At 43.1% G+C, this 27715-nt stretch overlaps 1 protein-coding gene, 1 long non-coding RNA gene and 1 pseudogene across 7 annotated transcripts; 1 reads left to right on the top strand and 2 right to left on the bottom strand.

Annotated features, from left to right (window-relative positions):
- Nucleotides 1–8106: 8106 nt before the first annotated feature.
- LOC102122530 (uncharacterized) lies at nt 8107–19695 on the bottom strand. Of its 6 annotated transcripts, none has more exons than XR_012434832.1 (5): nt 19575–19695; nt 19256–19422; nt 16898–17606; nt 8712–8833; nt 8107–8436 (listed from the first exon to the last, which is right to left on the bottom strand). It is a non-coding gene; the product is annotated as an uncharacterized lncRNA (long non-coding RNA). The 6 variants fall into 6 exon arrangements; XR_010586823.2 differs by having other exon boundaries at nt 8107–8833; nt 16898–17071; nt 17330–17606; XR_012434833.1 differs by having other exon boundaries at nt 17330–17606.
- A 955-nt stretch (nt 19696–20650) lies between these two features.
- Nucleotides 20651–21237, top strand: LOC102122149 (ATP synthase F(0) complex subunit C1, mitochondrial). The gene has a single exon (XM_005554905.5). It carries the CDS (start codon nt 20705–20707, stop codon nt 21110–21112), a length of 408 nt encoding a protein of 135 aa, XP_005554962.2. The 5' UTR covers nt 20651–20704; the 3' UTR covers nt 21113–21237.
- Nucleotides 21238–27007: 5770 nt separating this feature from the next.
- Nucleotides 27008–27715, bottom strand: LOC102121767 (UPF0711 protein C18orf21-like; annotated as a pseudogene).

The raw sequence follows: 27715 nt of genomic DNA, 5'->3' as shown, positions 1-27715 counted from the left end.
AGGGGGGAGGATCACTTGAGCCCAGGAGGTTGAGGCTGCAGTAAGCCACTGCACTCCAGCTTGGGTGACAGAATGGGACCCTATCTCAAAAAAGGGTGAGAAAAAAGAGAACCAAAGGGAGTTCACTTGCTTGGAGCAGTAAAACCAGATATCCACACTGAGATTTTACAGCTGTAGAAAGGAAGATGTGGGCCAGGTGTGGTGGCTCATGCCTGTAATCCTAGGACTTTGGGAAGCTGAGGTAGGAGGATGGCTTGAGGCCGGGAATTTGAGACCACCCTGGACAACATAGCAAGACCTCTATCTCTATATTAAAAAAATAAATTTAAAAAAAGTAAGGAAGACATTTATTTTCAGGGAGGATCAGGCAGCTAATGCTTAAATCCTGACCTCCTGGATGGCTTGAAGGTAAGGGTTTTTAAAGACAGGGTAAATTTCAGGAAAGCAGAAGTTATAGGCAAAATTGTAACTCAATACATGAAGGTCACACACTGGTTTTGCCTTAAAAGGGTGGGATATCTTGAAGGGTGGATGGGGCTTAGAGGTCAGAGGTAGATTCAAAGATTTTCTGATTTGCAATTGGTTGAGGAAGGGAAGCTTTTTTGCAGGGGCAGGGTGGGAGTGGTAGACGGAGTCTCACTGTGTCACCCAGGCTGGAATGCAGTGGCACGTTCTGGTCTCACAGCAGCCTCCACCCCCTGGGTTGAAGCAATTCTCCTGCCTCAGCCTCCTGAGTAGCTGGGATTACAGGCGTGTGCCACCATGCCCAGCTAATTTTTGTATTTTTTGGTACAGATGGGATTTTGCCATGTTGCCCAGGTTGGTCTTGAATTCCTGAGCTCAGGCAATCTGCCCTCCTCGGCCTCCCAAAGTGCTGGGATTACAGGCGTGAGCCAGCACGCCTGGCCGGAAGGGAAGCTTTCTTTAAAATTTTGGGATCAGCAGAAAATAATGTTAGCTCTGGCTTATGGGTGCAACTCCCTCCAGGCCCCTCAGGAAGAAATTTAGAGCAAAGAACGGTGCTCAGAATTCAGTCTTCAGTTCCTGCTTATCTGAGGTCAATGTGTCAGTGGATCCATTCGGTGGAGATCCAGGTTTTTGACAAACAACTCAGGGGTAAGTTAAGACGTCATATTTAGGGCCGGGCCCAGCACTTTGGGAGGCTGAGGTGGGTGGATTGCCTGAGCTCAGGAGTTTAAGACCAGCCTGGGCAACATGGCAAAATCCCATCTCTACTAAAAATGCAAAAACTAGCCAGGCCTGGTGGTGCACACCTGTAATCTCAGCTACTTGGGAGGCTGAGGCAGGAGAATCGCTTGAGCCCGGGAAGCAGAGGCTGCAGTGAGCTGAGATTGTGCCACTACACTCCAGCTTCGGCAACAGCATGAGACCCTGTCTCAAAAAAAAAAAAAAAGAAAAAAAGAAAAAGAAAAAGAAAAAAGTTGTTATCTTTAGTTTCTATACAGGAACCAAGCATCTGACTCTAACTTCCTTGTCTATTGTTTTAGGCTACTGTTACCTTCTGCTTGTCAAGTTGCTTATTTCCTTCTCACGGCTAGCTAGGTGCCTGGAATTTCCTTTGAAGGAACTCAGGATTTTCCTTTATTTCCATGTTTGGAAGCTCACAGGCTCTTAAGAGAGGGTTCTTGCTCCATTTGACTGTAATCATAATCCCAGCCCTTTGGGAGGTTGAGGTGGGAGGATTGCTTGAGCCTAGGAGTTCAAGGTTAGAGTGAGCTATGATTGCACCACTGCACTCCAGCCTGGGTGACAGAGTGAGACCCTATCTCTAAGAAAAGAAAAAAAAAAAAAGCCAACTTCAACATTCATATTATTAACTAGAGTTCAACATTTGTTTATGGCTTTTTTTGCTTTTAGGTAATATTTACCTACAATAAAATGCACAAATCTTGAGTGTAACATTGGATGAGTTTTGACAAATTCATAAACCCAAACGTCTATCACTCCAGAAAGTCCCTTCGAGCCCTTTCCCAGTAAATCCCCACCCCATACCCAGAGGCAAGCACTGCTCTGACTTTGTCCATCATAAATTAGTTTAGCTTGCTCTAGAACTTGAAGAGGAAGAAGAATCGCAGGTTACATACTCTTTGTGTTAAGTTCTTTTTGCTCAGCACAATGTGTTTTGAAATTAATTCAGGCTATTGCATGTATCTGAGTTCATTCATTTTTTTTCTAAGTAGTTTCCATTGCATGAATATATCATAGCTTGTTTATCTGTTTTCCTATTGATGGGCGTGTGAGGTTGTTGCCAACTTGTGGTGTTATGAATAAAGCTGCTAAGAACATTCTTATCTCACTCTTTGTGTAGAGCTATGTTTTCATTTCTCAAGGGTAAATAACCAGGAGTGGAACTTCTGGGTCATAGGATTGGTATGAAACTGCCAAAAATTTTTCCAAAGTGGTTGTATCATTTTACACTCCCATGAACAATGTATGAGAGATCTCGTGGTTCCATTAGACCAACACTTCGTGTTGCCAGTTTTTAAAATTTTAGCCATTCTGGTGGGTGTATAATCCACCTTACTGTGGTTTTAATTTTCATTTCTATGATGACTAATAATGTTCTTTATGTGCTTATTTGCCATTTGAATAGGTTCCTTTATGAAATGACTGCTGAATTTTTTGCTAATTGGATAGCATCTTAACATACATAAGGATTGTATGCCCTTCAAATAGCAAACATTTTAAAGGAATTCAGAATTCTATGAATTCAGATACGTAAGTATCTATAGAGCCAAAGAAATGCAAAGTGCATTGGCACAATGAGCCAGTCTAAGTGGGGTATCAGAGTTCTGTAAGTTGCTTTAAGAATTAGGTCGTGATAGGATTCACACTCAGGGATGTGGGCTAAGTGACCAGGGCCACATTATGACTCTCATGGGCTCTGGGCACTTTTGCCTTTGTGGGAAAATAAATTAGAAATTGTATTTTACCACTGCATTGGTATACAGATAAACATAATCCAAATGGATTCAATGTTATATGTGCATTATTATTTTATTAATTTTTGTCTTGATTTTAAAAGAAATGAAAATTAAAACACATTTGTGGGCATCTGAAAGTATCGTAGGCTCTAGACACTATGACCTTCTGCCTAATTCTGAATAAGTCAGCCCTGTAAGTGACCATGCCCTTTTTAAGGTATGGCATGAAAAACTATAGGAATTACAAAAGGGATTTCAACCAAAGTCAGGGTTGTGAGGAAAGCCATCCTGGCGGTCTGCAGTTAGGCCTAATGTCCTGGCTAAAACCTCTGGTTGTTCTGCAAAGAATGTGGAATGACATAATCTTTTCCTTGGTGAGTAAGCATCTGTCAACCTCAGAGAGCATTAAGTATAGGAATGTTTAGGAGAAATTACACCTATACATGAATATTTTGGGGTTAAAGAAACTGTACATATTTGATATGGAAACATTTAAGAGAATTTGGCCTATTAGAGTAATACTTTAGCTTTGTAATTCTCAGTCAAGTGTGTAATTGAGCAATTGATTTAGCTCATGATTTTAAGTTGAAATATTATTGTTTTAACTTATTAGATATTAACTTACCTAAGAAAATGGGAAAGTTTTGTTTGTTTAGGCAGTACTTGAAAGGAAAATGAAGTATGTTAAATGTATAAATATAGTTGGAAATATTTCAGGAAATTTACCCAATTAAATTAACCTTTTTTCTTTAAAGTAAGTGTTGAAATTGTCTATATTTATAAGGAGTATTATATGCTTTTAAAACCATGACTTCTGACTGAATGCAATGACTCATGCCTGAAATCCTAGCACTTTGGAAGGCCAAGGTAGGAGGACTGTTTGAGCCCAGGGGTTCAAGACCAGCCTAGGCAACATAGGAAAACTCTATCTTTACAAAAAAATGAAAAAATAAGTAATTAGTTGGGCATGGTAGTACATGCCTGTGGTCCCAGCTACTTGGAGGCTGAGGTGGGAGAGTCACTTGGGTCCCTGAGGTCAAGACTGCAGTAATCTATGATCATACCACTGCACTCCAGCCCGGGCGGCAGAGTGAGACCCCATCTAAAAACAGAAAACAAAAAACAACTGTGACTTCTTGAAAACTAAAGAAATAACTAGATTTTGAACAATTTGAATGTTAATTTTTAAATAAAAATAACTTTCTGTGTACAAAACTCACCCATGTGGACATAGGAAAAACAAAAACAGAAACAAAACCCTTTCACTAACAATAGATGTGCCACAGCGGAAGGATCAGCTTTAGATAAGCAGTGAGGAGGGCACGTTGCCGAAAGCATCGATACCAGGAACCGTGTGAGAATAGGAGCCTGCTCCTCTTGCCCAAAGCTCACATTGCCATGTTTTGGTTTCAGTCCCAAACTTAGCTTGAGCTGTGAATTTATCTGTGAATTCATGTGGTACATGACCTAAATAGTGACACCCAAATGTCAAAGCGCTGCCTCAATCAATTTGCTATTATCATCTTTCTGTAAAAGACACTTTAAAACTTACCATCAGTACCTGATCTTTCAAATAGGGTTCCACTTTGGCCCAAACTCTCTGCTTTTGCATTATTTATCCAGCTATTTATTCCACCCAGATTCTTCTTTGTACTCCCTGGGTACAAATTAGTGCTTTTGGAAACAACCTCAAATTTTTCGGTCACTAGGGTCCTATTTACCCTCATTTACCAGAATAATAATTTCTTAAATGGTGCCCTAGTGGCCTGAATAAATGGCTGCCCCTTTCAAATGGCCTAATTTGCATGCTGAGCACGATTTAGCCACCAAGCAAAATCTAAGTTCTGTTTTTATTTATCTCATTAATTAACTTTCTAGTTACTTTGATAACGATTCTCAGAGTAGCCATATCATCTTGCTTGCATAAGGGAAACACTAAAACCACCGAGCTAATGTGGGCTATTTTAAGTTGCTATATGAGAATATGAGAAGTTGTTCCCTCAGTATCTGTAATGGTTAATACTGAGTGTCAACTTGATTGGAATGAAGGATGCAAAGCATTGATCCTGGGTGTGTCTGTGAGGGTGTTGCCGAAGAAGATTTGAATTAGTGAGCTGGGAAAGGCAGACCCACATTTAATCTGGGTGGGCACCATCTAATCAGTCGCCAGCATGGCTAGAATATAAAGCAGGCAGAAAAGTGTGAAAAAATGAGACTGGCTTAGCCTCCCAGCCTACATCTTTCTCCCATGCTGGATGCTTCTTGCCCTCGAACATTGGACTCCAAGTTCTTCAGTGTGGGGACTTGAACTGGCTCTCCTTGCTCCTCAGCATGCAGACGGCCTATTGTGGGACATTGTGATCATGTGAGTTAATACTTAATAAATATATATATATATTCTATTAGTTCTGTCCCTCTAGAGAACCCTGACTAATATAGTATCCATGGGGGACTGGTTCCAGGACCCCCATGGACACCCAAATCCCTGATGCTTAAGTCCCTAATATAAAATGGTGTAATATTTGCATATAACCTATCTACATCCTTCTGCATACTTTAAATTGTCTCTAAATTACTTAAAATGCCTAATACAGGCCAGGCACCATGGCTCATGCCTGTAATCCCAGCACTTTGGGAGGCCGAGGCAGGAAGATCACTTCAGACAAGGAGTTCAAGACCAACCTGGGCAACAAAGCCAGATCCTGTGTCTACAAAAACATTTAAAAATTAGCTGTGTGTGTTGGCTTGCACCTGTAGTCCTAGCTTCTCAGGAGGCTGAGGTTGGAGGATCCCTTGAGCCTAGGAGTTCGAGGCTGCCATGAGCCATGATTGTACCACCATACTCCAGACTGGGTGATTGAGAGAGACCCTGTCTCAAAAATAAAGAAATTTTAAAAAAATAAAGAAAAGAAAAAGATAATACCTAATGCAATCTGAATGCCATGTAAATAGTTGTTATACTATATTTGTGTTTGTATTTTTTTTAACTGATGTATTGTTATTTTGGATTTTTTTTTTTTTTTTTTTTTTAGAGACAGAGTCTTGCCCTGTTGCCCAGGCTGGAGTGCAGTGGCGTGGTCTGCACTGTAACCTCTGCCTCCTGGGTTCAAGTGATTCCTGTGCCTCAGTCTTTCCAGTAGCTAGGATTACAGGTGCACACCACTATTCCCAGCTAATTTTTGTATTTTTAGTAGAGGTAGGTTTTCACCATGTTGTCTGGTCTCGAACTCCTGACCTGAAGTGATCCACTTGCCTCGGCCTCCCAAAGGTGGCATGAGCCACCACACCTGGCCTTTTTCTTAATATTTTTGATCTGCAGTTGGTTGAATTAGATCAGCTGGTTGGTTGATGTGGAGGGCCAAGTGTCCATATTCACATGCAAAGGGCACCACTTTGTAAATGTGAAGGCCATGATATTCCTATATGCGATTTAACAGTTACATTAATTTCACATTAAAGTTACAAAGTCTTTGTTCTCTGGGATATTGTCACCCAAATGCTCTAGTATGTTTGCCTCCACTTCCTGCCTCCAAGAACTGCTCCTCCCACCTGTCCACAGAGTTGATTTCTGTGCGGTTGATTCTGTGCATTTGTTCTATGTGATAGCCACTGTTTCCTGGTCACAGCTGATGGACCAAGAATGGGAATCTAATTTAAGCTCGGTTGCTTTTTTCTGGGAAATTGAGACAGACCCGGCAGTGTACCTATTGATATGCAAATGCATGGCCCTATAAATGGGTTTCTGAGGCTACTATTTTGGTGTGGTCATCATCCCCTCACATGACATATCTGTAGAGGCCAAGGAGCCCATTTGCAGAGAGAGAAAGGGAAGCAGCTAGGCCTAGAAAATCAAAGGTAGATAATGGCCTAGTAGCCTGGGGGAGACGAAGCAGTTAGTTTCTGGTAGATTTCTGGTTCCTGGTGCCAGTCGCTTGTGAACCTGAGTGTATATTCTGCCTTGGGATCTATGAAATAGCCCTGCGTTTTACAATAAAGCCTCTGTTTCATCCTAGGTTACTTCGCTTGGGTTTCTCTTACCTGTGATTCAAAGAACTCTGACTAGGAAGTAAAGGCAATTTACTAAATATTAGTCACAGAATCTGAATATTTAAAAAATTAACTTATGTAGGAGAAAAATAGTGCAATAAGGATTATGGACCAAATAGTTTCATTAAGTTTTACCAGATTAGGGTTTCCTTTCCCAGCTCAAAGCAAATAAAGTGTTCAGCCAAAAAAACCAAACTGAACCTGTATAGAAATAACCACATTGCAATTTTCCTTTCATATACTCAGAAACTTTTACTTTCCCATGGAGATCCATGAATTCTATAACATAATAGACTCTGCTTAACAGCTCGGTTTGGCATTTAATGAGCATGTAATAGATTGCGCCAATAGTGGGGATATGAAATGACTAAGAATGGTCTCTGGCCTCTAGAGGGAGTGTCCCTCACATAAATAGAGAATGCCAGTGCCATCGACTGAATGTTTGTGACCCTCTAAAAATCATATGCTGAAACCCAATGCCCAAGGGGACAATATTAGAAGGTGGGGACATTGGAAAATGATTAGGTCATGGGGGCAGAGCCCTCATGAATGGGATGAGTGCCCTTATAAAAGGGACCCAGAGAGCTCTCTTACTCCTTCCACCATGTGAGGACGCAGTGAGAAGGTGTCATCTATCCATCCATTCACCAGACATTGACTCTGCCGGCACCTAGATCTTAGACTTCCAACCTCCAGAGCTGGGAGCAACAACCATTGTTTATAAGCCTCCCAGTCAGTGGTACTTTGTACTTGTTACAGCAGCCTGAACTAAGCCAATAAATTAAGTGTACGTTACTTTCCTCCCATTCTCTGCAGTTGGACTCCATGGGGAGATGGAAGTGATCACAGGATCAGCTAGCAGATCTGGATAAGCCACCTTCTTTGGAGTTTGAGCTAACAAAAAAGAAGAATGGAGACGTGTGTTCCAGGCTGGGCTTTGCCAACACTGACACAGCTCTGTGGTTCCTGTATCTAGCATGCCGAATCCTTTTCCTAAACTAATCTTCCTGTGTATCTTCACAACTAGAAATGGGGCAAAGAGAAACTGAGAAAGAGGCTCACATGGGTAGATCATTCAAGATTTAGTTATAGGAAATAGACACCACTCCATGTGTTTTAAGCAGAAAAGAATTTTTTTGAAAGCTAATTAAGCACTTATAAAATTATTGAAGGGGCTAGGAGAAAGGGCTCTAGGACGGGCCTCTGAGATGATTCTCAGGAACACACTGCAGAATTGGCCCAACAGGGAATTAGAGGCAGAAGAGGGTGTGTTGACTTCAAGGATACACCTCCACAACGTTGATCCAGGACAGCTGCTGCTGGACACCCATGAAGCTAATGGTAGACACTGGAACCCTGCTGTAGAAAGTCCCTGGAGATTGAGAGCGGTGCTTGCCAGAGGAAGACAGCACACAGGAAAGATGGCCTCTGCCTCACTCCCACCCTCAAAACAACAACAATAACAATTATAATAGAGCTAACATTTATTGATATTAACTATGTACCAGGGTAATCAATTTGTATGCTTAACTCACTCAGTTTTCATACAAACCCAATGAAGGCCAGGCGCGGTGGTTCACACCTATAATCTCAGCACTTTAGGAAGCCAAGGCAGGCAGGCCATTTGAGGTCAGGAGTTCAAGACCAGCCTGACCAACATGGTGGAACCCCGTCTCTACTAAAACTATAAAAAAATTAGCTGGGAGTTGTGGTGGGCACCTGTAGTCCCAGCTACTTGGGAGGCTGAGGCAGGAGAATTGCTTGAACCTGGGAGGTAGAGGTTGCAGTGAGCTGAGATTGCACCACTGCACTCCAGCCTGGTTGACAGAGTGAGACTCCATCTGAAAAAAAAAAAAGATGAGGTAGATACTGTTATTTATCCCCGTTTTGCAGACATGGAAGCTGAGGTAAGGCAAATTCAAGCATCTCCAGGTGATCTGGGTGGTCAGAAGCCATAGGGTGGTGCATGCGGCTCATTGCTTAATCCGTTTCATGTCTAGAACCTGGCTGCAAGGAAGTCAGGGAAGCAAAGTGTGGGTTTTGATTTTCCCAACTCTGCAGTTCATGAGGGCACACTAGAAGGGAGTTAGGATGGCAGCTGTGTGGCTGTCCACCACATCCACCCCCATGGGGTAGCTGCAGACCCAGCGCTGACTATGGCCAAAATGCCACAGCAACAGCGAATGGTCATTCAAAGCATCCAATCTATTTGTCATCTCTTGCCCTAAGATTAGCTCACCACAAAACCCTATCAAAGCAATGCAGATGACTTTTAGATTGTATCTGGCACACATTCCTATTTGAACAAGCCTGAAATGAGTTTCTTGCCTGTAATCATTTTGTATATACAAAATTACAAAATTAAGTTTCGTGTTTCAAATGTACTCGTCTTTGGCAAAATGTGAAGTTTTTTTTGCTTTTTTTTTTTTTTTTTTTCGTTTTTTTTTTCTTGTTTTGTTTTTTGTTTTTTTTTTTTGACATGGAGTCTCACCCTGGAGTGCAATGGCATGATCTCGGCTCACTGCAACCTCCGCCTCCTGGGTTCAAATGATTCTCCTGCCTCAGCCTCCCGAGTAGCTGGGATTACAGGCACCTGCCACCATGCCCAGCTAATTTTTGTATTTTTAGTAGAGACAGGGCTTCACTATGTTGGCCAGGCTGGTCTCAAACTCCTGACCGCAGGTGATCCGCCTGCCTTGGCCTCCTAAAGTGCTGGGATTACAGGCATGAACCACCATGCCCAGCGGTATTTTCTTTAAAAACAAGCAAACCAACACAGAATAATAATTACAGGAGGATTGGTTGTCAGCAGTTCTTTATTTTTCAGGATCAAGCTCAAATGTCACCAAGTTTGTGAAGATTTCCCTCCTGGCTTATTGAATACCTACTTTTATTTATTAATTGTATTCTCGTCTGTAAACTATCATTTATGTCTGTATTACTTTGCTAGGGCTTCTATAACAAAGTGCCACAGACTGAGGAGCTTAACCAACAGAAAATTTTCACAATTCTGGAGGCTAGAAATCCAAGATTAAGGTGTCGGGCAGGTGTGATTTCTTCTCCTTGGCTTGTAAATGGTCATCTTCTCCCTGCACTTTCACACAGTCTTCCCTGTGTGTGTCTGTGCCCTAGTCTCTTCTTAGAGTGACGTCAGTCATGTTGGATTAGTCAACGTGACTGGTGTTGAAGTCAACTCTCGTGACTTCTTTTAACCTCAGTTACCTATTTAAAGACCATATCTCAAAATACAGTCACCTTCTGAGGTAATGGGGGTTAGGATTTCAACAAATGAATTTGTGGGGGACCTAATTCAGCCTGCAACAGTGTCCTTTGCCAATGAAACTATTTTGCTCTCAGCATTTTTCATACCATACTTATGTGGCAATTTTGGTAAAAATACACTTAACCGGCTGGGCGCGGTGGCTCACGCCTGTAATCCCAGCCCTTTGGGAGGCCGAGACGGGCGGATCACCCGAGCTCAGGAGTTCAGGACCAGCCTGGGCAACATGGCAAAACCCCTTCTCTACTAAAAATACAAAACTTAGCCAGGCGTAGTGGCACATGCCTGTAATCCCTGTTACTTGGGAGGCTGAGGCACGAGAATCGCTTGAACCCAGGAGGTGGAGGTTGCAGTGAGCCTTGCTATGTTTCTCAGGCTGGCCTTGAACTCTGGGCTCAAGCAATCCTCCCCCCTCAGCCTTCCAAGTAGCTGGGATTACAAGCACATGCCACTGTGCCCATCTCTAGTTATATTTTTATAAATAGGAGTTAAATTTTTTAAATGTAGTTAAGTATGCCCTAGAGTTTGTCAACTTTGCTTCAACTTATAGTTTCTCATTTTTTGAATTATAGTTTAGTTTATTAATTTTTGTTCTTGTAATTTACATATCTTTAAAGTATCTTGAGCTTATTTTGGTATTATTGAGGTAAGAACCTAAACGGTTTTTATTTATCTGAATTTTAAACTAATTATTCCAACACCACCTTCTGAACGTGCCCTCCTTTCTTCATCTGACACGTGATGATACATCCTTTATAGAAACTGTATTCTTATGTAACTTTGTGACTTTGTCCCCAGGAAAAAGATATAGATTCAGACCATTACCAGAAAGAACTGCAAAACATTTCTTTACATTCTCAGCTGGGTCATGTCTCAGCCCATCTGGAAGCAGCTTAGGAGGGTCTTAGGCAAATCTACTTCCTTCCTTGCTCTGATCTCCTCTCCTGTGCCCCAGAGTCCACACTCCACTTTGCTTCCACTCCTAGTTGAGGCTGTGAAGTCATTTACCGTTCACTTCTGAGAGAGGGAAGATAGGTTTCCCCCTCCAACCTGGAGGGCAACCGATCTCACATCCTCAGGGATCTGACAGGTATGGAGACGTGAAGCCGTTGTTCTGGTGAGTGGAAAAGGGAGGTGATGTGAGAAACGTGTGTGATCTCTGGGCAGGGCTGAGTCCCATTTGAGGTTGGGGATTAAGAATTTATGGTGGAACCCAGCAGCTTCATTGTGTGAATCTCGTTGGTAGCTGTTGGAGAGACTCAAACTCCTTTGTTCATGAATTGAAGACAAGTAGAGAGGTTAAAATCAGGGGAGAGATGAAGAAAGAGGGAAGATATCTGCTTCAAAAAGAGATTTTAAAAAATATTAGCTTTCAACAAGAGAGAAAATACTTCATTTTCTGAGGGGGTAGGAAAGAAAGAGTGTGTGTGAGTGTGTGAGGGTATATGTGGGGGACAGAGGGGCATGTTCAGAAACTGGAAAGGGCCTTGCCTAGCATGTCACAGTGTCCTCCTCCTTATTATGGAAGGGGAATTGCGAGGACACCTCTCTCGCCTCCCTTTGTGGCCAGGGTCGGGTTGTATGCTCCAAGTTCTATCAATCTGATGCTCACTTGGCACTTTGAATCTGGACCACATGACACCAAGGATTTGTTCATGACCACTGTAGTGACACTACTGAGATGACAGCAGTGTCTGTTGTCAAAGTGTCCCTCTCGACTCTCATGGTGAAAAGAAGACTTTATATACTTTCTCCTCCCTTGTTCTCTGGAGCTGCCTTTGTTCCAGCTAATTTTCCAAGTCTGGCCCTCAGGCCTCTGGCCAATATTGTAAACCTCCACTTTCCTCCTATTAGAATTGTCAGTCGGTTTCTGTCACCTGCAACCAAGAACCTTGTGGGGGAGCTTTGGAATTAAACACAGAAGGTTCTAATCACAGCTCTCATACTAGCTTTGTGGCCTTGACAAGATACTCAAGCATTCTAAGCCCCAATTTCTCTCATTTTGTAAAATAATAATAATAATAATATATACTTACAGGATTGTTGTTATAATCAAATGAAATAGTAAGTGTAAGATTGCCTCAGTCATGCCTGCATTTTTGTAAGGTCTTGCTGAAGGAGTTATTCCTTACAAAGCACTTTCGTGTCTATCTTCCCATGTGACCTCCACAGCAAGGTACTGCAGAGATCTCCATTTTACAGATATGGAATCTGAGGTTCATGGAGGCAACGTGGCACCCTCAGGTTCACACAAGGAGTGAATAAATATGGGGTTTGAATCCATATTTTCTGATTCATGGTTCTGTTCTTCTAGAGACCTAGCTGTGAGCATGTAGATGGATATGAGAGTTTCATGTTTTTTTCATGGAAAACTTTAAAGACAGGTAATTTGGGGGAAAGAATTTGGAATGTATGACCAGCAAGATGTCTTTTAATCTATAATTACAGTGAAGAGGAGGAGAATGAGGACTGTCTGACGTACCCCCCGGTCAGAGGGAAAGAAGAGCAAACAGAGGTATGGAGTAGTGGACAGAGAAGAGGCGGCTCAGTGCCTTTTAGGCCCCAAAGAATAAAGAAGAGTGTGGGCCTGATGGACAGAATTCACCATTTCAAAGAGGTCAGAGAGAATGAGGACTGAGAATAGGCCACTGGATGCGGCTACAGAGGTGTCCCCAGTATTCAAAGACACCACAGTGTTCCCCAATCTACTTACCTATCAAATTGACAATCTTTTAAAGCATTTCTTTCATTCACAAAAGTTGACATAAATAGAATAACATTAATGGTATCTTTCATTAAATATACTGTATTATGCTTTTCACTAATTACCATTAATCCTCTAAATGGTAATGTTCCCAGAAATGGAAGAACATAATAATAATAATTTCTAAAATCACCCCATAAAGATGAAGGCAATTGATGATTTTTAGAACATTTTTCTATTGATCACTAGAAAAATAGCTTTTCTAATACATGTAAGTGCACAATTAAAACACCAAAAAAAAAAAAAAAAAATCCTGCAATACAAGTAATGTAAAACTATTTCCTAGTATATGGGAACAGGAAGTGTATAATATAGCAAGTGGTTCAGACTCTTTTTTTTTTTTTTGCAAGGTTCAGGAGTATAAATAAGCTCTGTGCCTGATGGGTTTGCTCAGTTCTAAAGTCACATGTAAATGCTGAACAAATTATTTGAAATTAACTTTGGAGGTCAATCAACACGGACAAGAGAACATGAAAAAACTTTTTATGGTGCTTTGCATGGTCTCCTCTCTATCTCTTCTCAGTATAACAATGACAATGTGTTCTATAATGGAAAAAACATGAAAAATACAATGTGATTCTATTTTCTTTGGCTATTTCATTTGGAATATATATATATATATGTGTGTATATATATATATGTGTGTGTATATATATATGTGTGTATATATATATATACATATATATATGTGTGTATATATATATATACATATATATATATGTGTATATATATATATATACATATATATATATGACAAAGTGTTGCCCAGGCACAATCATGGCTCACTGCAGCCTCAACCTCCCGGGCTCAAATGATCCTCCCACCTTAACCTCCCAAGTAGCTGGGACCGCAGGTGTGTGCCACCACACCAGGCTAATTTTTAAAAAAATTTTGGTAAAAGTGAGTTCTCGCTATGTTGCCCAGGCTTATCTTAAAATATATTTTAATATAAAAATATATAAAATATAAATATAATATGATAAGTACATTTTATGAAAATGTACTACTGCCGTGTTAACATCATCAAAACTTAAGATCTTGGCCTTTTCTTGTCTCTCAAAAGAGAAGCACTGGCTCCTTTGGCAAAGGCTGACTCCAGGAAAGTCACCAACAGCATGATCTTTGTGACCGAATCTAGCCACCAGAGGTAAGGTGTAGGTAAGTAATTTGGGTAACATTGTGGTGTCTTTGAATACTGGGGACTTCTCTGTAGCCACATCCAACAGCCTTCATCATTTTTCTCATTAAAGTTTGAGCAGCCATCACTGCCTGAACAGATGCATTGCTGAATTAGGCTGCTTGGCTTTAATTCCTACTTTACCAGCACAATTCCCTTCGCATGGGAAGTGCCTCCAAAGGGGTTGGCCTTAAGGGCTGTGCCCAGATGGGTCTCCTTGTATGTTTATCATGACATTTCTCATCCCATTAATAACTGCAGCACTCAGTCCTGGTAGTTCGAAGACCCTGACACTTGCCCACCTGCAGGCCTGAGCAAAGGAACAACACAGGAGAGGCTCTTTTGCTAATTTTTGTATTGCTATTATAAACACACAAAAAGATTTTAAAAAGGAAGAAAAAGAAGAAACACAAAGGAAGGTTTAGTGTCTAAATGTCACAGAAACACCAGGGGTTTAGTCTAGGTTTTGCTGCTTGCCACACAGAAAGCCAATCACTGAGACAATGAGTATTGCCAAGGAGGAAGGCTTTCATCAGGTGCTTCCGCTGAAGAAATGAGAGATCAGTCTCAAATCCATCTCTCTGACCAACTAAAATTAAGGGTTTATATAGCAGAGAAGAAATGTAACTTCATGCACAAAAACAGGAATTAGGGAGGGCTAAGGAAAAGTTCATCCATAGGAAGTAGGTGGTCACTTATGCAATCATGATAGATGAGGGGTCTGGTGTCTCATTGTCCAGATGTAGTGATCTGGTAAGTTTCACTTCCTGGATAGTATGTGGGAGACCTGATGGTTGGTTTCCTGAGAAAGGAACTCACATAAGAGAAATGTAACTTTCTTAAGTTTCAAGACTGGGAGGGTAAATTTCTATGTTTATTCAAAAGAAACGATTAAACATCAGTTCTATGGGACAATTAGATGGGTTTCATAAATGCGATCTTAATGAGTGTGCCACTTATCAGTGTATTACTGCTCAGCTTAAAAGCTACTCTGCTATTTGCTCTGTGTTAACCTGCTGGACCCTATAAGCAGTTCTCCTTAACAGCAAGCACTTTGTTAGGTTTTGTCGATAGAGGGTGCAAGAAGGACACTGCAAGAAGAAAGGACTTCTGGCTCTGATTCTTCCATTCATGTGACCCCCAGGCAGGAGAAACACTGAACAATATAACAACTTCTCTGTGATGGAGGTATGAGGTACCTGCAGGCCCAGATCCCCTTTGCCATCAGGTGCTCCCGTCACCCTTGCCTCCCAGCTGCTGTGACTCTGGGCTGATGGACTCCACAGCTGCCCTGTTGCTGGAGAACTGCCCTCAGCCACATAGGAGCTGCCTTGGACCTGCCCTGCCCAGGAGGCTCTGCCACATTCTCATCCATCTGCCCCTGGTCTGATGACTGACTCACAGGAAAGGAAAAAAAGGCCATCCCCCTCTTCTCAAAGGTACTGACTCTGTGTGGCCATTTGTGTTCCAGAGCACCTTCATGGGATTGAGAGGTGACAATGTGCTAGCAGCCCTCGCTCTCGGTGCCTCCTTGGCCTTGGCGTCCACTCTGGTGGCTCTTGAGGAGCCCTTCAGCCTGCTATGGCACTGTAGGAGCCCTTCTCTGGGCTGGCTGAGGCTGGAGCCGCCTCCCTCTGCTTGCGGGGAGATGTGGAGGGAGAGGTGTGGGACTGGCGGGCAGCTCCACCTGCAGCCCCAGTGAGAAATCCACTGGGTGAAGCCGACTGGGCTCCTGAGTCTGGTGGGGACTTGGAGAGCTTTTAAGTCTGGCTGAGGGATTGTAGACGCACCAATCAGCACTCTGTGTCTAGCTCAGGGTTTGTAAATACACCAGTCAGTACTCTGTGTCTAGCTCAAGGTTTGTAAATACACCAATTGGTACTCTGTATCTAGCTAACTCTGTGTCTAGCTAACCTAGTGGGGACTTGGATAACTTTTCTGTCTAGCACTCTATGTCTAGCTCAAGGATTGTAAACACACCAATCAGCACTCTGTGTCTAGCTCAGGGTTTGTAAATACACCAGTCAGTACTCTGTGTTTAGCTCAAGGTTTGTAAATACACCAATTGGTACTCTGTATCTAGCTAACTCTGTGTCTAGCTAACCTAGTGGGGACTTGGAGAACTTTTCTATCTAGCACTCTGTGTCTAGTGCAAGGATTGTAAATGCACCAATCAGCACTCTGTCAAAATGGACCAATCAGCGCTCTATAAAATGGACCAATCAGCTCTCTGTAAAATGGACCAATCAGCTCTCTGTAAAATGGACCAATCAGCAGGATGTGGGTGGGGTCAGATAAGGGAATAAAATCAAGCTGCCCAAGCTAGCCAGCAGCAACGTGCTTGGGTCCTCTTCCCCACTGTGGAAGCTTTGTTCTTTCACCCTTTGCAACAAGTCTTGCCACTGCTCACTCTTTGGGTCCACGCTGCCTTTATGAGCTGTTAACACTCACTGCGAAGGTCTGCAGCTTCACTCCTGAAGCCAGCAAGACCATGAACCCAGCAGGAAGAGCGAACAACTACAGATGCGCTCCCTTTGAGAGCTGTAACACTCACCACAAAGGTCTGCAACTTCACTCCTGACAGCGAGACCACGAACCCACCAGAAGGAAGACGCTCCAGACACATCTGAACGTATGGAGGAACAAACTCCGGACACCCCATCTTTAAGAACTGTAACACTCACCGCGAGGGTCCGCGGCTTCATTCTTGAAGTCAGTGAAACCAAGAACCCACCAATTCCGGACACAGGATTAGAGTGAAGACATGCAGCTGAGACCACTTTCTCACTTAGCTTTAACCTCCATGCCATCCTGCATTCCTCACTCTGCTTCTCCTGAGAGCATCCACCAGTGAAGCACTGAAACAAGAACTTTCATCTCAGGCTTTGGTTCTTGGGAACCCAAATACATTTAAAGCTCTAAGAGCATGGCAGAACTGAGCAGAAAGAAGGGAGACCCTCAGGGCAGGAGCAAAGAGGACAATGGGATAAGACAGAGCTAGGACAAGAGCCCTGTTCCTGTATCCCAAACTCAGCAATCACAATTTACTTCTCCTGCTGTGGAAGAGTGAGTGCAGTGAGAGGGAGAGGCAGGGGTATTATGATTGTGGAGCTCACCTCAGCTGCAGGAAAGAGAACATCAGGAAAGGGGACAAAGGATCACAGTGTCTAACCATGTGACACTGTTGTATTCATTTCCTAGGGTGGCTGTAATGAAGTGTCACCAACTGGATGGCTTAAAACCATGGAAATGTATTCTCTCACAATTCTGGAGGTTAGAATTCCAAAACTGAAGTGTCAGTGGGGACATCCTTGACTCAGACACATCACTCCAGTCTCTTCCTCTGTGATCACATGATGTTCTCCCTCTGTGTCTTCACATCATCATGTCAACCTAAAAATCATCCAAAGGGTCAGAATCTAGTTTAAAAAGTTTGTGCAGGCCTGGTATAGTGGTTCACACCTGTAAGCCCAGCACTTTGGGAGGCCGTAGTGGGAGGATCACTTGAGCTCAGGAGTTCGAGACCAGCCTGGGCAACATGGTGAAACCCTGTCTCCACCAAAAATACAAAAATTAGCTGGGTGTGGTGGTGCACACTTGCAGTCCTAGCTACTCAAGAGGCTGAGGTGGGAGGATCATCTGAGCCCAGGAGATTCCAGGCTGCAGTGAGCCGTGATCATGCCAGTGTACTCCAGCCTGGGTGACAGGGGAAGACCCTGTCTCTAAAAACAAAAAACAAACAAACAAAAAAGAGTTTGTTCAAATGCAAAGTTTGAGGACAGCTACTCAGAAAACACAGATTCCAAAGAACGAAAGTCACTGTTCTGAAGTGTAGAAGTTTAGGATCGTTTAGACAAAAGATAGAGAAGCATAACAGAATTTCAGTATCTTTCTACATGAGGCTTAGCGCATAGTTACAATGACTGGATTCGTTGAGGTGGTCTTTTTTCTCAGGAAAGGCATATTTAACATTCCACACTGAAGAGGGAACAGTTACGGGGTCTTCTGCGTCATTTGGTCTGTTTTAGACATGGGACAATGAAGGAAGCAGTTAATCTATAACAAAAACCAGTGATTGGAAGGGGAGGGGCCTGGTTTCTGGTCTTTTCTAGTCATTAATGGAACATTTATGGAAAAGTTAATCTATAATCTAAGAAAAAGAAGTTGTAAACATGTTCTGTGTCTCAGTCTCCAGGGCTTAACTTACCCCTGGGCGTAATAAATATAGAGGAGCCTGAAATTTTATTTTATTTTATTTTATTTTTAGATAGAGTCTCTGTCACCCAGGCTGGAGTGCCGTGATGCGATCTCGGCTCACTGTAACCATCTCAGGTCAAGCAATTCTCCTGCCTCAGCCTCCCGAGTAGCTGAGATTACAGGCATGCACCACCACGCCCAGCTAATTTTTAAAATATTTTTAGTAGAGACAGGGTTTCATCATGTTGGCCAGGCTGGTCTCAAACTCCTGACCTCAAATGATCCACCTGCCTCAGCCTCCCAAAGTGCTGGGATTATAGGTATGAGCCACTGTTCCTGGCCTACAGTATTTATTTATTTATTTATTTGATAGAGTCTCATTCTGTTGCCAGGCTAGAATGCAATGGCATGATCTGGGCTCACTGCAACCTCCGCCTCCCTAGTTCAAGCAATTCTCCTGCCTCAGCCTCCCGAGTAGCTGGGACTACAGGCTCACGCCACCACACCCAGCTAGTTTTTGTACTTTTTAGTAGAGATGGGGCTTCACCATATTGGCCAGGATGGTCTCGATCTCTTGACCTCATGATCCGCCCACCTCAGCTTCCCAAAGTGCTGGGATTACAGGCATGAGCCACCATGTCCAGCTTACAGTCTTTTTATAAGGACATCAGTCATATTGGAGTAGGGGCCAACCCTACTCCAGTATGAATCTTTACTAATTTCATCTGCAACTACTTGTTTCCAAATAAGATCATATTCTGAGGTACAGGGGGTTAAGTTTCCATCATATCAATTCAACCCATAACAATTCAACCCATAACAACTGCATAGGTCAAATAAGATACCTCTCAGGTTCCGATTCAGCCAGAGGGCTGCAACCAGCAGATGCAGGTGTTCCTCCTCTGTGTTTCTGTGGCACCTGTTTGTGTGCAGAATGCCCATCTCTATCACAGCACCAGCCACAGTGTACAGCAATCATCAACCCACTTTGATTTCCGTTAGACTGCAATGCCTTCAAGAAAAAAGAGTTTGTTCAAATGCAAAGTTTGAGGACAGCTACTCGGAAAACAGATTGCAAAGAATGAAAGTCACGGTTCTGAAGTGTAGAAGTTTAGGGTTGTTTATTTAGACAAAAGATAGAGAAGCATAACAGAATTTCAGTACCTTTCTACATGAGGCTTAGCGCATAGTTACAATGATTGGATTCGTTGAGGTGGTCTTTTTTCTCAGGAAAGGTATATTTAACATTCCACACTGAAGAGGTAACAGTCACGGGGTCTTCTGCATCATTTGGTCTGTGTTAGATATGGGACAATGAAGGAAGCAGTTAATCTATAACAAAAACCAATGATTGGAAGGGGAGGGGCCTGGTTTCTGGTCTTTTCTAGTCATTAATGGAACATTTATGGAAAAGAGTTAATCTATAATCTAAGAAACAGAAGTTATAAACATGTTTTGTGTTTCAGTCTCCAGGGTTTAACTTTCCCCTGGGCGTAATAAATTTAGAGGATCCTGAAATTTTAACCCTTTTTTTTTTTTTTTTAAGATAGAGTCTCACTCTGTCACCCAGGCTGGAGTGCCGTGATGCGATCTCGGCTCACTGTAACTACCACCTCCCAGGTCAAGCGATTCTCCTGCCTCAGCCTCCTGAGTAGCTCAGATCACAGCTGAGATTATTTGGTTTTGCATCCTCAATGCCTGGTTGTAAAATCTTCCACTTAGGGTTCACTCACTAAATGCTTGTGGAATAAAAGTAGAATGCTTCCACTTTTGTCAGAGACGTGTGAACCAGAGCAACTCCATCTTAAATAGGAGCTAGATAAAATGAGGCTGCGACCAACTGGACTGTATTCCGAGATGGTTAAGGCATTCTAACTTACAGGATGAGATAGGAGGTTGGCACAAGATACAGGTCATAAACACCTTGCTGATAAAACAGGTTGCAGTAAACAGGCTGGCTAAAACCTACCAAAACCAATATGGCCACGAGAGTGGCCTCTGGTTATCCTCACTGCTATACTCCCACCAGCACCATGACTGTTTACAAATGCCATGGCAATGGCAGGAAGTTACCCTATATGGTCTAAAAGGGGAAGCATAAATATTCCACCCCTTGTTTAGCATATCATCAAGAAATAACCATAAAAATGGGCAACCAGCGGTCTTCGGACTTCGGGGCTGCTCTGTCTATGGAGTAGCCATTCTTTTGTTCCTTTACTTTCTCAATAAACTTGCTTTCGGGGTGGGGGAAGCTGAGAGCTGAGACCAAGGGCTAAAGCTGGGAGACTGAAAAAATGCAGACTACCGGGGCATTACTCATTTCTCCAGCTCTGATCCGCTGTACCAGGGGTCTAATCAGGCCTGTGTCTGCCTCCTTCCTGAATAGCCCAGTGAATTCATCTAAACAGCCTTCCTACAGCAGCTTCCCACTCCAGGTGGCCAGACGGGAGTTCCAGACCAGTGTTGTCTCCCGGGACATTGACACAGCAGCCAAGTTTATTGGTGCTGGGGCAGCCACAGTTGGTGTGGCTGGTTCAGGGGCTGGCATTGGAACGGTGTTTGGCAGCTTGATCATTGGCTATGCCAGGAACCCATCTCTCAAGCAGCAGCTCTTCTCCTATGCCATTCTGGGCTTTGCCCTGTCTGAGGCCATGGGGCTCTTCTGTTTGATGGTCGCCTTCCTCATCCTCTTCGCCACGTGAGGCTCCGTGGGGGTCACCTGCCTGTTGCCGCTGCGACTCCATGCCATTCCTGGTGTTGGGGTGTACTAAGCTTTACCATTAAATACAACGTTTCTCTAAAAAAAAAAAAAAAAAAAAAACAAAAACAATAACTTGCTTTCACTTTATGGACTCGGCCTGAATTCTTTCTTGTGCAAGATCGAAGAACCTTCTCTTGGGGTCTGGATCAGGACCCACTTCCTGTCACACTTTCATGGAACTGTGGTGAGTCAAGAGCCCAGCCCACTGGCATGATTCAAAAAGCATTAGCTTCCATGCCTTGGTGGCTTTTCCCCTTTGAAGGTGTGAGACCCATTTGGAACCCCAGATTTGATACGAAGATTATTTTGAGCTGAAGGCATTTGAGATTCAACAGATGCAGAAAGAAACCTACTTGGAAGGCCGGGCGCGGTGGCTCAAGCCTGTAATCCCAGCACTTTGGGAGGCCGAGACGGGCGGATCACGAGGTCAGGAGATCGAGACCATCCTGGCTAACATGGTGAAACGCCGTCTCTACTAAAACATACAAAAAACTAGCCGGGCGAGGTGGCGGGCGCCTGTAGTCCCAGCTACGCGGGAGGCTGAGCCAGGAGAATGGCATGAACCTGGGAGGCGGAGCTTGCAGTGAGCTGAGATCTGGCCACTGCACTCTAGCCTGGGTGACAAAGCAAGACTCCGTCTCAAAAAAAAAAAAAAAAAAAAAAAAAGAAACCTACTTGGAGATTCTCTTATCTGACTTCAAGCAGAAACCTCTGAGAAATGAGGACTGCCATAAATTCCCTCATGAGGTGGCTTCCACTCCCAGGAGAGAGAGAAAGAGTAAATCTACTATAAATTACCTCTTCTGGGGAGTTTTATGGCCCCAAAGAAGCTGGAAACACCGCTTGCCTGTATAGGCAACATTATCACAAATTTTCTTATCTCCTATTTGTTCTCCTAAAACTTCATTTGTCTTTCCTAAAGAAACCTAATTGTTTTTTCCCATAGAAGCCTTTTCGCCTCCCTCCTTTTCCCCTGCTAATTTAGGTATATAAGCCTTTAACTTTAACCATTTGATAAGCCAGCTACTCCTTTTATTGGCTTCTGGGTGCATACAAATAAACCTTTTTCTCCTGTTTTTTTAGACAGAGTCATCTTGCTCTGTCACCCAGGCTAGAGTGCAGTGGCACAATCTCAGCTTACTACAACCTCCACCTCCCGGGTTCAAGCGATTCTCCTGCCTCAGCCCACCGAGTAGCTGGGATTATAGGTGCCCACCACCACACCCAGCTAATTTGTGTATTTTTAGTAGAAACAGGGTTTCACCATGTTGGCCTGGCTGATCTCAAACTCCTGACCTCAAGTGATCCTTCTGCCTCGGCCTCCCAAAGTGCTGGGATTACAGGTGTGAGCCACTGTACCCGGCCGCTTTTTCTCCTGCTAATCATGCCAAGAATGGTATGATTACTATTACTCTCATCAGCTTCTAGCAACTTCTGTGCTACGTCTGAACCACAGGAGTCCACAGTGACCCTGTCTCCTTTACACATGACTAACAAACAGCATATTTAAGTGCATTAATATTACAAGAAAAACCTGGAATTGTTTAGAAAAATGTTCCCTCAAAGTGGGAGGGAGCCAAGAGATAAAAGAATTTTATTTGGAAAAGTCCAGCTTGGCAAGTAGATGTGTTTGTTAAGATTTACATACAGGGCACTCTTGGACAGCAGCTGGACTGCTCTAGAGATCTGTGCCACCTCCCATCTCTAAACTATTTGTAAGCTAATTTTCTGGCTCTTTGCCTACTGTGTTTGAGTGATGAGACTGTTTTTCTTGGTAGGTTCTCAGACACTCCCCAAGATGCTTAGGTTCTCAGGGATACCTGTTCCTCAGCTGCACACCATGGCCTTGACTCACCACCTGGTCTTCAAGGTTCAAGCAGTAGGCGTGCACCCTTCAGTAACCTGGTGCGGAACCCATCACACTACAATTAAAATGTGTATGTGGAAAGAATGCATCCCAAAGGGTTAGCATGAATTATTTCCTGATGAGGAAACGTTTTCATGAACCTTTTTTTTGGCTTTTCTTTCTTTTCTACTTTTTCGGCAGTGAATATTAGTTTTATGATAAGAAAGCTCATTCCTCCCAGTAAATATTAATTTTAAAACAAAAAAAATTAAAAGTTACAAGACAGCAATATCCTCTAGATCACTCTTTTGCTAGTATTTTTGTCTTTTTTAACCTTCAGTTCAGATTTGACATTGCTGTTGAAGCACTTACACGTGTTCAGCATTCCTTGCTCTTTGGATGGCTATGTAGGTAGCAGAAGGGAAGGTCTTTCTTTGGGATTTTGCAGTCTCTGCAGGGGTCCAACATTTGCTTCCCAACCTGAATCAGAGCTTATTTTATTTTAGTGTTTTGCATCTGCACAGCTAATCACTACTTGTTATGTAAGCTCAGCTATGGGAATTTTTATTAGGCATAGCTCCTATTCATGAAGGATAGAATAATTTTTTAAAAAAGAAATTAGTACAATGGTGTAGGGAAGAAAGAGTAATATTTTTTCCTTGCTTGTTGCAAGGTTCATGGCTTACACCCCATAACAAAAAACAAATTAACAAGAGAAAAGTGTAACAAATTTATTTAACCAAAGTTTTATGTGACATGCAGCCTTCAGAAATGAAGACCCCCAAAATGGAGGAAACTGTGTATTTTTATGTTTAGGTTTGATGAAAAGTGGATACTTATGGAGAAACATGATTGGATAAGGGGTATGATCTAACAGTAATAAACTGGGGGACTTAACAAGGGCTTTGTGTTCAGATTTATCTTGGTGTCTCCATGTCTTCATTCCATTTCTCTGGCTGTCACATGAAGGTCTTATAACTGAGAAACAAAAAAGAAATCCTAAGTCCCCCAACTGACTGAATGGACACTCTTTTGGCCAAGAGGACCCCAGAGAAACCTTGAACATTGAGTTCCTGGACATGACAGGATGGAAAGTCAGACACACCTTGTATTAGTTCATTTTCATGCGGCTAATAAAGACATACCCAAAACTGGGAACCAAAAGAAGTTTAATTGGACTTACAGTTCCACTTAGCTGGGGAGGCCTCAGAATCACGGTGGCAGGTGAAAGGAACTTCTTACACAGCAGTGGCAAGATAAAAATGAGGACGAAGCTAAAGCAGAAATCCCTGATAAACCCATCAGATCTTGTGAGACTTATTCACTATCACAAGAATAGCATGGGAAAGACTGGCCCCCATGATTCAATTACCTCCCCCTGGGTCCCTCCCACAATACATGGGAGTTCTGGGAGATACAATTCAAGTTGAGATTTGGGTGGGGAGACAGCCAAACCATATCAATCCACCCCTGGCCCCTCCAAACCTCATGTCCTCACATTTCAAAACCAATCATGCCTTCCCAACAGTCCCCCAAAGTCTTAACTCATTTCAGCATTAACCCCAAAGTCAACAGTCCAAAGTCTCACCTGAGACAAGGTGAGTCCCTTCTGCCTATAAGCCTGTAAAATCAAAAGCAAGCTAGTTATTTCCTAGATACAATGGGGGTACAGGTATTGGGTAAATACAGCTGTTCAAAATGGGAGAAGTTGGCCAAAACAAAGGGGTTACAGGGCCCATGCAAGTCTGAAATCCAGCAGGGAAGTCAAATTTTAAAGCTCCAAAATGATCTCCTTTGATTCCAAGTAACATCCAGGTCATGCTGCTGCAAGAGGTGGGTTCCTATGGTCTTGGGAAGCTCCACCCTTGTGGCTTTGCAGTGTGCAGCCTCCCTTCTGGCTGCTTTCACAGGCTGGTACTGAGTGTCTGTAGCTTTTCCAGGTGCATTGTGCAAGCTGTTGGTGGATCTACCATTCTGGGGTTTGGAGGATGGTGGCCCTCTTCTAACAGCTCCACTAGGCAGTGCCTCAGTAGGGACTCTGCATGGGGGCTCTGACCCCACATTTCCTTTCTGCACTGCCCTAGCAGAAGTTCTCCATGAGGGCCCCATCCTTGCAGCAAACTTTTGCCCGCACATCCAGGCATTTCCATACATCTTCTGAAATCTAGGCGGAGGTTCCCAAACCTCAATTCACAACTTCTGTGCACCTGCAGGCTCAACACCATATGGAAGCTGCCAAGAATTGGGGCTTCTGCCCTCTGAAGCCACAGCCTGAGCTCTATGTTGGCCCCTTTCAGCCACAGCTAAAATGGCTGGGACACAGGGCACCAAGTCCATAGGGTGCACACAGCACAGGGACCCTGGGCCTGGCCCACAAAACCGTTTTTTCCTCCTGGGCCTCCAGGCCTGTGATGGGAGGGGCTGTGTGAAGGTCTCTGACCTGGCCTGGAGACATTTTACCCAAGGTCTTGGGGATTAACATTAGGCTCCCTACTACTTATGCAAATTTCTGCCAGCTTGAATTTCTCCCCAGAAAAAGGGTTTTTCTTTTCTATTGTATAGTCAGCCTGCAAATTTTCCAAACTTTTATGCTCTGCTTCCCTTAAAAAACTGAATGCCTATAACAGTATCCAAGTCACCTCTTGAATGCTTTGCTGCTTAGAAATTTCTTCCACCAGATACCCTAAATCATCTTTCTCAAGTTCAAAGTTCCACAAATCTCTAGGGCAGGGGCAAAATGCTGCCAGTCTCTTTGCTAAAACATAACAGGAGTCATCTTTGCTCAAATTCCCAACAAGTTCCTCATCTCCATCTGAGCCCACTTCAGCCTGGACCTTACTCTCCATATTGCTGTCAGCATTTTGGGCAAAGCCATTCAACAAGTCTCTAGGAAGTTCCAAACTTTCCCACATTTTCCCATCTTCTTCTGAGCCCTCCAAACTGCTCCAACCTCTGCTTGTTACCCAGTTCCAAAGTTGCTTCCACATTTTCAGGTATCTTTTCAGTGATGTCCCACTCACTCTACTAGTACCAATTTACTGTATTAGTTTGTTTTCATTCTGCAGATTAAGACATACCCAAAACTGGGAACAAAAAGAGGTTTAATTGGACTTACAGTTCCACATGGCTGGAGAGGCTTCAGAATAATGGCAGCGGGTGAAAGTTACTTCTTACGTGGTGGTGGCAAGAGAAAAATGAGGAAGAAGCTAAAGCGGGGCTGGGCGCAGTGGCTCACGCTTGTAATCCCAGCACTTTGGGAGGCCAAGGTGGGCAGATCATGAGGTCAGGAGTTCAAGACCAGCCTGGCCAACATAGTGAAACCCTATCTCTACTAAAAATATGCAGAGATAGGGTTTCACTGATGCAGGAGAATTGCTTGAACCCGGAAGGTGGAGGTTGCAGTGAGCCGAGATTGTGCCACTGCACTCCAGCCTGGGTGACAAAGCTAGACTCCATCTCAAAAAAAAAAAAAAAGCTAAAGTGGAACCCCTGATTAACCCATCAGATCTTGTGAGATGTATTCACTATCACAAGAATAACATAGCATGGGAAAGACTGGCCCCCATGATTCGATTACCTCCTCCTGGGTCCCTCCCACAACACCTGGGAATTCTGGGAGATACAATTGAAGTTGAGATTTGGTGGGGAGACACAGCCAAACCATATCATGCCTCATTATACCCCCTCCCTTGCTAACCACCATTAGAATTTTTTCCCTAAGGAGTAAACAGAAACCAGCCCTTTGGAAAGATTCACTCCACCCTTCGTTTAACCAACACCCTGACACTGACCGTCCCTTTTGCAGTTTCCACAAAACAACAAACCAGCATTCCTTCATGATAAGAGATCACCAACCATGGGCTGGTTTTTTTTTGTTGTTGTTTTTCACTCAGATCAAGTTTCTATGTGTTCAAAAAATAAATAAAAGTTTAAAAAGTTGTCTCACTAACTTTAGTTTTAGAACTGACTGACATGAGGCATTTCTTATTGTCAAAGTCCACCCTTCAGAGAAGATAAAGAAATTTCTGAAGTCTACCTATGGATTCTTTTGGGATTCATTCTGACTAAGGAATAGTTTTTACAAGAAAAACCTGGAATTATGTAGAAAAGCATTTCCCCAAAATGGGAGGGAGCCAAGAGGGAGCCAACATTTCATTGAGAGAAACGTTTCTTTGTTTTGCTCACATTCTTTGAGGAGCAAGAAGATACTAACTCTCCAGACGTAGGTGTTCTGAAATCAATATTGGGCTCTTGCCTTTGGAATCAGACATCTCATGATTTGGGTTTGCAGTCCTTCTCTTTGGTGTCTTCAGGCTGAGTTTACTTGTAGGAGTACTAGGATTGCTCCTCAATGCTAATAGAAAGCTTCTGCTCTTACCATGATGTTTCACTGTTCTGTGGCATGTTTTACAAGTAATCAACAATACACTTTTGGAGTCTCTGAACTTTTTCACAATTTTTGCTTCTTTAAAACTGAGTGTATAATTTCATCCTTCTCGATTAATCAGTTTCTGTATTTTGGGTGTCAATGTGGCTTTGGGTTTGAGACACACTCAAAAGTTATCCAGAATCAACAACTGCAAACAGTATGGACATGTTTCTTCAAAAGTGCTCTTATCATAGGAGATAGCAGGCTTGGCCCTGGCAGCTGTTGTGCAGTTCCTGCTCTGAAGCTTCAAGGTAGTGCTTCTGTGTCAT

The sequence above is a fragment of the Macaca fascicularis genome, chromosome 5 (genome assembly GCF_037993035.2).
Source record: "Macaca fascicularis isolate 582-1 chromosome 5, T2T-MFA8v1.1".
NCBI classification, from domain to species: Eukaryota; Metazoa; Chordata; class Mammalia; order Primates; family Cercopithecidae; genus Macaca; species Macaca fascicularis.
Note: the sequence above shows the minus strand (reverse complement) of the source record. Positions and strands in the feature narration are given on the sequence as shown.